Here is a 10,133-nt window from a genome sequence, read left to right as displayed (position 1 = left end):
TCATCCTCCCTCCTCTCGCTCCGTCACCATCCTGGATCAATCCATCGTCAGCATCTCCGGCAGCAGCAACACCAGCTTCAGCCGGCGCGTTTCTGCAACCGAACCTGATCGCTGGGCAGCCACGCTGGTGCCCCGAACAAGCACGCCGTCGGCACTGCTGCGACTCGTCCTGCGCGCAACAACCGAATCAGAGCATCGCAGGCTTACACCGGCTCAACGCGAAGGACCGCCATGGCTGAGCTGATTGACCCGACAGCCAAGGGCAGCTACCCCATCATCCTCGGCGATGGCTTGCTGGGCAAGACATCCAACGAGATCTTTACGGGCATTCGCTGTACGTCGACTCGGCACGGATAGCACTACCTTGCGCCCAACGGCCAGACGCACATGGATGCTAATACAATCTACGCAGACAATCACAAGCCCTCGTTCCCTGCGTCCGACGCACGCTTGAAGCCTTCGCTCCCTGGAAAGACGACCTCGTACGACTTGACCTTTCCCAGCCCCGAGGGAACGGTTGGCTTCGCCGGAACGCGCTCGACCGACGATGGCGACTATGTGCTATGGTTCGATCCCGAGCGCAAGGCGTTCGTCCTCGACAAGGTTGATTCAACGTTCAACATGAACCTCACGCGCATCCCCGGAAACAGCAACCCCGAGGAGCTGCGACGGAAATACCCTCATCTGGAGAGCGGCCAGTCGCAAAAGGCGGGAGACAAGAAGAATGCAGCGAATAAAGACAAGTCGAAGTCGACCCCCAAGGCGGATGATAAGAGCATCACCGTCCACACCAAGGAGGCAATGCAGAGGAAACTTGACAGGAAGCCAACGGACAAGAAGTCTTCCGACAGGGTGCTGATTGAAAAGAAGAAGCCTCTCGACAAGAAGCCCCTTCTGGACAAGAAGCCGGTTGGCGACAAACATGCAGTCGACAAGCAGCCACTGGAGAAGAAACCTCTAGATAAGAAACCGGCGGAGAAGAGATCCTTGGAGAAGAAGATTTTCGACAGAAAGCAGCTCGACAAGAAGCTCCCCAAGAAGATTGAACTGGCGCTTCCCATGCCGCAGCCGCCAAAGTCAGCACAGCCCGAGTCTCGAAAGAAGAAGGACGATGACGACGACGAGGAAGACGAGGACGACGATGGCGATCTCCTCATCGAGTACCCTGGCGCAGAGAATCCGGCAAGGCCGACCCACTTCTCGCCCTCGTTTCCCGCGCCTCGGCGCTTTGACGACTTTATGGATCAGCGCGAATCCGAGGTGGAGGAAGAGGAGGAAGACCACGAAGACGAAGACGGTGGGATGGATCCGGACACGGACTTTAAGCTGCCCAGTCCAGTCAAGAACGCTAGCCAGAGCCAATCGGACGCCATGGACGTGGACGAAGATGAAGAAGATGAGGCACAAGGAGAAGAAGACGAGGCAAATGACGCTGCCGATTTGGAGCTGGATCTGGAACAAGAATTAGAGAACGCCTTTGAAAAGCTGGAGAGCAATGACCAAGACAGCGGTAACAACGGCTACTACTACAGCAACAATGCCGATGATGACGAGAGCGAGATTAGTGAGGAGGACTAGACAAGAGCTCGATGGGCGATTTCGGCTGGGATTCTTGGGGCCTAGACAAGGCAGCAGACAGGACAGGGAGTTGATGGTATATCTTGGGTTTCTTTTCTTTTTCCTTTTCCTTTCGTTTTTATTTTCCCCCAAGGCCCTCTTTTCGTGGTTTGTTGACTTTACAGTGGGCTTTGATATATTGGTTGCTTGAGGACCGGCGTTTACTTGACATAGGGTAACTAACGCCAGATACCACCAGCGAGAATTTTAATGATTTTGTTTTTCCTCTTTTCTATTCTTGCCCGCTCTCCTTGTCCCTTTGCTCTTTTGTGACGTTGGTGCCTGTTCAAGTTATGCCAGTGTCATGTTGAGAACCTATTCAGAATCTGGACTAAGACGACGAGGCACGATTGATATGGAATGGTATTGCTACGAAAGCTCCCTATGAGTACACAACCAGAGCGATTTATTCATCATCACCAGCAAATCTGGCACCCGCCAGGTGGTCCGTCACGCCGGGCACCTCCCTCTCGCAGAAGAGGTGCCTCCTGGCGGCCGTCAGCAGCGGCCCGTACCGCGCCAGGACGGGCGCGTCGAAGCAGCCGACGGTGAGGCACGCGTAGTCGCGGTCGTCCCGCTGCCAGAGCAGGAAGCTGCCGCAGCGGGAGCAGAAGCCGCGCTCGCAGTGCGGCGTGGCCGAGTACAGCCTGAGCGTCGACCGGGCCGCGAAGGCGACGGCGGACTTGGGCACCCTGTGGGAGCGGAAGATGAGGGAGCCCGTATTTTTGCGGCACTGCTCGCACTGGCAGGTTGTTGACTTGAGTGCCTTTTTCGTTAGCTTGACTGACGAAAAAGAGAATGAGAAGGGAAGGGGGAAGAGGAAGAAGGGGTTGGGAGACTCACGCTGTTGGCGAAATCGTGGTCTGGGGGAAAGGTGACGGTGTAGCGGACGGATGCGCAGACGCAGCCGCCGGTGATTGTCTTTGGTCTGTCGTCTGATGAAGCCATCTTTGCTTGGTCTGTACAGTCGGGCCTGATAAGAAGCCTGGTGGTATGGAGCTTGAGGCTACTTCTTTGGATTTACCTACCTATGTCGTGGGCTCGTATTGGTAGCGAACAACGACGTTGTTCTCTCTCTCTCTCTCTCTGAATGTCTCTTCTTGCGAGGCTTCTCAAGGAGTGTCCGAGGTCTCGTGAAGTACTACTAGCTATACAAGAAACTGACAAGTAGAAGCAGAAGAAGGGGAAAAAAAAAAAGGAAACTTAATCCGGAGGAATTTTGCAGCTAAAACTGTGCCGCCGTCTCCTTGTCAATGACGCCTTTCACATGCCCCCAAATTGAAGCTTATCATCTTGATTCTAGTGTAGTTGCGCAGCACAAGCACTTGGATGTCCAGCTGACAGCGCTTGGTACTAAAAAGGCTGCCGGATGAAGCATTTCTTGCTTGCCTTGAAATAACACGCGTTGACCCAATCCCCATTGGCGTGGGAGAACATCCTTATTTGGTATTAGGTAGCTGATTGTATGCCAGGGTTGCAGGCTGTTTTGTACCACATCTATATTCAACCTAGATTGGTCGGCCTATGATCGAGTATGTACCATTATATCGTCGTCGCCGTATGCTCCTCTAGAGACGAGCCGGAAATCACGGCCGTGTTGCTGACACCCAGAAAGAAAGAAGCAAGCACTATCAAACCGCTTCCCACCTCGCGATCCAGCCGACATTCTCGCCGGCGTTCCTCACGATGCACAGCCTTCCCTCCTTGGGGTTCGCGCGGACGTCTGCCAATACCTTCTCGACCGCGATGCTGCCGATCGCCGCCCCTCGACCGTTCGCCAGACAAAACGACCCCGTGGTGACAAAGCCGATGAGGTCCTTTGCATCAGGCACCAGCGGATGGTGTCCGTCAATATCTGTCCCGTTGGGTCCCAAACCGCTTCCCAGACTTGGCGGAGCAGCGAGGAGCTCCTGTGCTAACATGCGTTTGCGCGTCTCCATGTCGTCTAATCGCGACGCCGTCCTCTTGGGTCGAGTATGGGAAGATGAAGATGACCTTGACTTGGACCACGTTGAAGAGGATGAATACAAGGGGATGCGCGAAAGCCACTGCGAACGAAGATCGGGCGGAAGAGAGGACGCTTCTGGAGGCATGCTTGCGGGAACCTCGGCATCAGAAGACGGTGGGAGCGGAATGGGGACTGAAGGCAGACGGTATATTCTCGCGCATGGATTGGCAACGCCTCGCGAGAGGAGTGATATCCGGACACACGCAATGGTGTGTGGAGGGAGTGGCTGAAGGGTCGGGGATGGCGAAAGCAGGCTGTTGAAGACTGCTTTGGGGATGCTGTTCAAGAGCTTGAGGTATGGTATCGCGACGTCTTTCCCCTTCTCCTTGGTCGGTGCCGGACTTTCATCATCAACGTCCATTGCCTCCCCTGAATCGTCGGGAGGTGCACTCGGCGCCTGCTGCTGCTGTGCAAGGCCGAAGAGAAACTCAAAGTCACAGGCGTGTCCGTCTCCAATCTCACCCTGTCGGCCTGCGCCCAGCATAAGAGACGTCCATTCGACCCTCTTGCTTTTAGGGCGCCGTGCCCAATCCCTCTTTCGCCTCTGCCTGCGCTCAAGCTCCCATTCAGCTCCTGCGTCAGTGCCCAAGAAGTCGGCAGGGAACCAGGGAAGACTTCGCTCAAAGGCCACTTGCATCGTCTCGTTGAGCCCGGCGAACCGTGGGTTGCCGCCGGAGACAAGCGGGCAGTGGACGATGCTGTACCACAAAGGGAGAATGCATTTCCAAGGCGCAAGCAGAGTCCATGTTCCTTGCGCCTGCGTGCCTGGCGCGGAACGAGACGCGATGAGCGTGACGGGAACGGGGGGATCGTGTATGGTCGGCTTCAGAAGTGCTCCGGACGTGACTTTGCTTCTTCTCCTATTAATGGACTTTTGTGAGGGCAAGCACGAGGCCCTATGACGGGCATGTCGGTCAAACAAAAGCGACGGCTGCAGGTTTTCTTCTGCAGGCCAACTGGCGATTGTGGCCAGCAAGTCCATCTGAGCCTGCTCGTTCTCGGGAAACTCCATCTTCCGTGGCGGATACCTCAGCCGAGGATCCTGGACTGCAAAGTGTAGCACTGAATTGCTCGGCAGGGCCGCCGGGTTTGTCAGCCCTTTCAGAGATTCAAACAGTTCGGCATGCTTGTTCTTCGGACTCGACCCCCCGGAAGGATATGGGGTCAAGACCGACAGTAGAGTCTCGGTAGACGCAGGGCCGGAGAGCTCCATGCTTCCGATTTCGAACCTCAGATCTTCAATGTACAGCCGCGGCTTCTCCATCTTTATCAGCCGCAGTAGCTCGTTGAACAGCTCCAGGAAAGCCGAAGGATGGACTCTGAGAAAGACACGCCTCTGCGTCTTCTTGTCGGTTTTGCTTCGCTGTTCTCCCTCCCCCCTGGCGCGATCTTCCTCGACGTGTTGTGAGGCTGCTTCAGGATCCCAGATAACCGTCGATTGGCATATTGGCCGCTGAACCCCAGCTCTCTCCCTGCTCAACATGCCAGTCCACGCTCTGGTACCCTGCCGCCACTTTGCTCCTCTGCCGTCCCAGCAAGAATCATTCGTCACTCCAACCCTCCGGAGGACTCTCACCATGCCGGCAAAGTTCCCATATAGACCAATGGTGCTCATATATGTCATGTCCCAAACCATTGTGCCGCGTTCTCCTTGTGCCCTGTGTGTCGGTCGGTATATCTTTTCGTTGGGTGTCAACGGGATGGCAAAACGCCAGAGGGGTTCCGCGGGCTCTGTCATGCGAGCCCGCTTTGCGTGCCATTGATGTGTCGGCAGCCAGGTCTTGTTGATCTGTCTCTTTCTGAACTTTGCGGCTGGTCTGAGTGGTTCGTTGAGCGCGTTCCTTCGTATCTTGGGCCTGGGAGCCCTGCTCACGGCGTTGGCGTCTGTGGCCGCGGACGCTTTCGGATCGTGCTGGTTCTCGTCGTTGGAGGGCTGCTGGCTCTTCTTCTGCTTCCTCTTCTTCTTTCGCGCCGAGAGTATGCGGAGTCGCTTGGCCGTCTGGGCTCGTATCCTCGCTCTCGTCGTCCTCGGCTTCCGTTTCCGTGATTCGACCAGCGGAGTGTTGTCTTCGTCCATTTCTTTCCTGGCCCTGGCTCGAAGCCTTCGAGGCACCCGCTTGGGGTTGTGGCTCGCCGTCCGTCGTCTCAGCCCGCGAGGGACCTGCTGGAAGGCTCTGCTGCTCTTGACGGCCTTGGTCGTGGCCATGCTCTGCTCCAAGGCGCGAATCTCAAACTCGTGAGCCGCCACAAAGGCCACCAGGTCCAGCTCGCCATCTTTGAGCGCGGCATCAGCAGCTTGCGTGGGGATGCTTCGCGCAGCATGCACCTTGGCGCGCTTCTGCATAAACGCATCGCTGCGGGCGTTGTGAGCCGGGGGGCCGCGCTTCTTGGAGGCGGCAGCGGGCTGTCCGCCCGTGGAATGACTGGAAGCCATCTCAATGGCAAGCTGGAGAGCCTTGCAGAGCTCGATTTGCTGATTGACCGAGGTTCGATGCGCGGCGATGCTTTGCTTGGCTTGGGAAACTTTCTTGCCGATGCTTTATCGATAAGCAAGGGAGCTACAATGTCAGCACTACACGCAGCCACTGTAAGTTTGAACGCCCCCCCGCTGTAATCCGCCCTGTCGTCCCTCCAAAGCCTCTGTAACACCATCATAAAAAGGCAGTAGGTAGCTACCTACTAGCAGGCAAAAAGTGATCAATGCGTTAATAGGTACTAAGCTTCACTGCTCCACGCACCACGTCCTTTGCCTTTCTCTCAATGGTGATTTATACCTCTAGTGTGGCTCATTCTTCCCGGCATTGGCACTGCAAACAGTAGCATGCCTGCTCTCAATGACACGACGCCCGATCCCTTCTGCCTACTACCTAGTACTAGGCAGTGATTAATTGCAAGTAGCCCAGCATCGTCATCGGGATATCAGGAGTAAGGTATAAGTTATCATGGAACGCCCGTGAATGATCGGGAGGCTTTTCCCATTTCCGCGTGCCTCCTCTTCCGGCTGCCAACTTACACAGTGCAGCTCCTTCCCAACCGCATATCGTACCTTACCTCCTACCCAAGGTACCGAATATCTTAGCAACTCGGAAAATCACCGCCTACCGGACAAGACCTGCCCAAGACCGTCCAATGGCCTACCGCCTAGAAGTACTAGGTAATATTGCCCATCTCCAAATGCTGCCCGCACTTCTCGTCATCTCCACCTTTTCGACGATCCATCTAAAGGCATCTGCATATGCAACGCATTCTCCCCCGTCCCATCTTCCAGCATTTTCTCGTCCAATCATTGGTAACACTTGCAAGCTCAGCCTCTTAAACATCCCAGCCTCAAGATTGGATTCCCCTCTGAGTTCTTGGACCACAGCGATTCTCTCGTCAGATACCACGTCTCTCGTCTTGCCCCAACTGGAAACATCCGAACCTCAACCCTGTCAGTTGTCGATATATGCGAATCGGCAGTGCCGGGTTCGGTTCGCATTTCATAGCGAGCCCATCCCTGAAAGGTACGCGTATCCCGTTGCATTCATTCGCTCACTCATTTCCAGCGTGCTCCATAGCACCCCAGACAGCTGCAGCTCATCTGTCTGATGCCGCCTCGTCCATTAGGCAATAGGGGCACGCGCTTCCCAACGTCAAAAGCTGCCCGTCAGCTGGCAATGTAACACCCGCATTCCTGCTTCTACCGCTCCAGCAGCATTAACACACTAAGGTACGCCTACCTTACCAGTGCTAGGCATCCTCGTCCTCGTACACCTACCTACTACTGGGCGCTCAGCTTGTTATCGACCATCGTCCATCGTTGATCCAACCGCATCCTTTGCCTCCCCCTGGCCAGCTTCTGCTGCTTCACCCCACGCCCCAGCCTGCCGGCAACGTCTCGAGGCGTGGCTGGACCAGAATCTTTCGATTTGTTCCCTCCGATTAATCTCTGCCGGCCGGTTCACGCAAACCACTAGCGTGTTGCGCCAAGTTCCACTTGCAGTGGCTTTTTTTTCCCTATCTGCCGTATTGTCATGCAGTCTCAAACCACCTGATACTAGTGAGACTGTCTAGGCCTTACCGGCATTGGTTGCCTGGTTATTATTAGCCGTGGCCTCGTTTGGCTACAATGTCTGCCCTGAGTAAGCCCGATCCTCCCGCTCGTCGTATTGGTGAACTATCACGGGCCGACTGCGCGTGCATCAGCCTTCTCAGTGGGCGTGACCCCCTTGATGCATCCCTTCCCTCGGGCTCACGCTTTCTGTTAACCTGGACTATGCGCTGGCCGCTTCCCTTCTCACGTCTTTCCTGAGCTCCAGTGAGCTGGTTCGACGCGACCCGTTCCAGAGTCCGGCCGATCCGGAGACAACCTGCAGCAACACTTGGCTAACATGCCCTTTTTCCCAACAGTCGGCAAGGGGCGCAAGGTGAGGCAATTCGGCGCCCATTTCCGTCCTGCTTCCAGTCAGCCAAGTGATCTCTTACTAACGCCCTTCTCGCCTGTGTCCAGCCCAGGTTTGACCTTCATCTCAAGGTGAGCTTACACGGATGGGAGACATTATTTCCTCTTGGAGACGCTCGATGATTTAACGTTGTATGCTCTGGTATGACCTCTTAGATTTTCGATCTCAACAATGTGCCTCTCGTTTCTGGTACCTCGTTCATCAAATGGCATTTGCCTCATTCTATGCATGCCGAGCATCGTGGCCGCACCGCAAAAGCGGCCATTGCGAATCACCGAGTTGAGTACAACTTCAGCAAGGTGGTTACCGGGGTTCGAATGTCCGTCGACAAGAACAACCATCTCAATGAGTGCCTCTTGGAGCTCGAAGTTGTCCAAGAGTTTGCCCTCACCGAGAAGATAACCCTTGGTTATATCAAGATCAACCTTGCCGAGTTTGTCGAAGAGAGCGAAGCCCTTCTGAGGGATCCTGCCTCGCCGACATCATCTAGAAGACGCACCAACAGCGCCGGCCTGAGCCCTACAAGTGCCAGAGACTTGAAACTGTCCGACGAGATCCAGAGAGAGTGCGAGGATGGCATCGTGCGCAGATACCTCATGCAAGACAGCAAGGTCAACAGCACTCTCAAAGTTAGCATTCTGCTCATTCAGGTCGACGGTGAACGCAACTTCATCGCGCCACCTCTGAAAACGGCGCCAGTCTTTGGGGGAATTGTAGGCTTCATGGCGCCGGAGCAGAACGAGGACGAGATTCTGGGACGTAAGTTGAGACCCTTTGGCCGGCTACCTGTGCTACACCCCTTGATTCGCGCTCTCTCATATATTGACATATCGAAGCTGATACCACGGTAGCTTTGCCAAACTTGTCTAAACCCCGAGATGTTGCCGAGGTTCAAGATCTGTATCGCCGGACCCTCGCAGCGTCGTGGACCCGTCAGCCCTCGGAGCCTCCCATTGATGAATGCATCGAGGACATCTTCTCTGGCGGCAACGGCTGGAGAACCAAGCATAGAAATGCCACCAGCCCTGATTCCGAAGACGAATACTACGACGAGGACGGCGAGAGCTCGGGAGCCCTACGGCCACCTGAATATCGCCGCATGGCCATGAACCACCGCCGCAACCATTCCAATTCGTCGTCTCACTTCCGCCCGGGCAGCTCCTACCAACCCCACAGCCCCAATCCTCACCATCGCCGTACCCTCTCCGGGTCGAGCGATAAGAGCGTTTCGACCGTCACTGGTGGAGGCAACCGCAATCCGTTTAAGAAGGGTGTGCGAATCCGCGAGGACGGCCGCGAAACATCAGCCAGGGACGACGACATGGCCAGCAGCAAAAGCGTTGCCAGCCTAGCGAGTTTGGCGCCAACGCTCGGGAGCAGCGAGCGCGAGAGGGAGAATATGAAACGCGCAAAGGAAATTGGAGAGTCCGACGTAAGAGATGATTTGGTTGCTTGGAGTTTACCCGGGAGCGTCGCCGCATAGATGGATTGATTTATGGTTTGTATAGCGAATCTTTGGCAGCGGCATCAACAGTCATCTTTTCCTCTTGCTTTTTCACTTTTACCTTCATTTTCCGCTGGGTTGATTTCTAATCTCATATTTTCCACTCGACTGTCCTGTGCTCTATCATACTTGGCCATCGGCGTTATATGGGTGATGATCTCTTCAAATTGCTTTCCCATATTCACTGCCCATCTGCCTACACTCTATCAACGAGCTTCTGTACAACCGCGTCCACCGTCCAACAAGGACGGCTTATTATGCACGCCTTCTTCACACATTCTTCACACATTCTCAAGATACAGAGGAGATTTCTATCTCTCCCCTCCTACATGTGAAATGCAAGGCATCCAAGCGTCGACTCTCCTTTATTTATCCCCTCGGAACCCAAATCAGTTTTCGGCCGCACTCTACTTCCATGTCCTCAGAATCACTCACTGAGTAGAGCGAGCGCTTTGCTTCTCATGAAATTCTATGTGAAAAAAGATATGCTCCACCCCATATAAAAACCGCACAGCCGGCAGATTGTAACATATACTTCTACATCCATGCCGGAGAATAAATG

At 54.9% G+C, this 10,133-nt stretch overlaps 4 protein-coding genes across 4 annotated transcripts; 2 read left to right on the top strand and 2 right to left on the bottom strand.

Moving 5' to 3' along the window:
* Positions 1-231: 231 nt before the first annotated feature.
* On the top strand, positions 232-1,578 carry CCMA1212_004931 (uncharacterized protein; the record flags this gene model as incomplete). The annotated part of the gene is made up of 2 exons (XM_073702214.1): positions 232-334; positions 413-1,578. 2 exons carry the CDS (start codon positions 232-234, stop codon positions 1,576-1,578), a joined length of 1,269 nt encoding a protein of 422 aa, XP_073559662.1.
* Positions 1,579-2,023: 445 nt separating this feature from the next.
* On the bottom strand, positions 2,024-2,565 carry CCMA1212_004930 (uncharacterized protein; the record flags this gene model as incomplete). The annotated part of the gene is made up of 2 exons (XM_073702213.1): positions 2,024-2,383; positions 2,461-2,565. 2 exons carry the CDS (start codon positions 2,563-2,565, stop codon positions 2,024-2,026), a joined length of 465 nt encoding a protein of 154 aa, XP_073559661.1.
* A 683-nt stretch (positions 2,566-3,248) lies between these two features.
* On the bottom strand, positions 3,249-6,059 carry CCMA1212_004929 (Ribonucleases P/MRP protein subunit pop1; the record flags this gene model as incomplete). The annotated part of the gene is made up of 1 exon (XM_073702212.1): positions 3,249-6,059. The coding sequence occupies one exon, from the start codon at positions 6,057-6,059 to the stop codon at positions 3,249-3,251; it is 2,811 nt and encodes a 936-aa protein (XP_073559302.1).
* A 1,936-nt stretch (positions 6,060-7,995) lies between these two features.
* Positions 7,996-9,550, top strand: CCMA1212_004928 (uncharacterized protein; the record flags this gene model as incomplete). Its single annotated transcript, XM_073702211.1, has 4 exons — positions 7,996-8,031; positions 8,115-8,138; positions 8,223-8,826; positions 8,919-9,550. The coding sequence occupies 4 exons, from the start codon at positions 7,996-7,998 to the stop codon at positions 9,548-9,550; spliced, it is 1,296 nt and encodes a 431-aa protein (XP_073559303.1).
* Positions 9,551-10,133: the final 583 nt, after the last annotated feature.

Source organism: Trichoderma ghanense, assembly GCF_004382785.1.
Source record: "Trichoderma ghanense strain CCMA-1212 chromosome Unknown scaffold_4, whole genome shotgun sequence".
NCBI classification, from domain to species: domain Eukaryota; kingdom Fungi; phylum Ascomycota; class Sordariomycetes; order Hypocreales; family Hypocreaceae; genus Trichoderma; species Trichoderma ghanense.
This window is presented reverse-complemented; position numbering and strand designations above follow the sequence as displayed.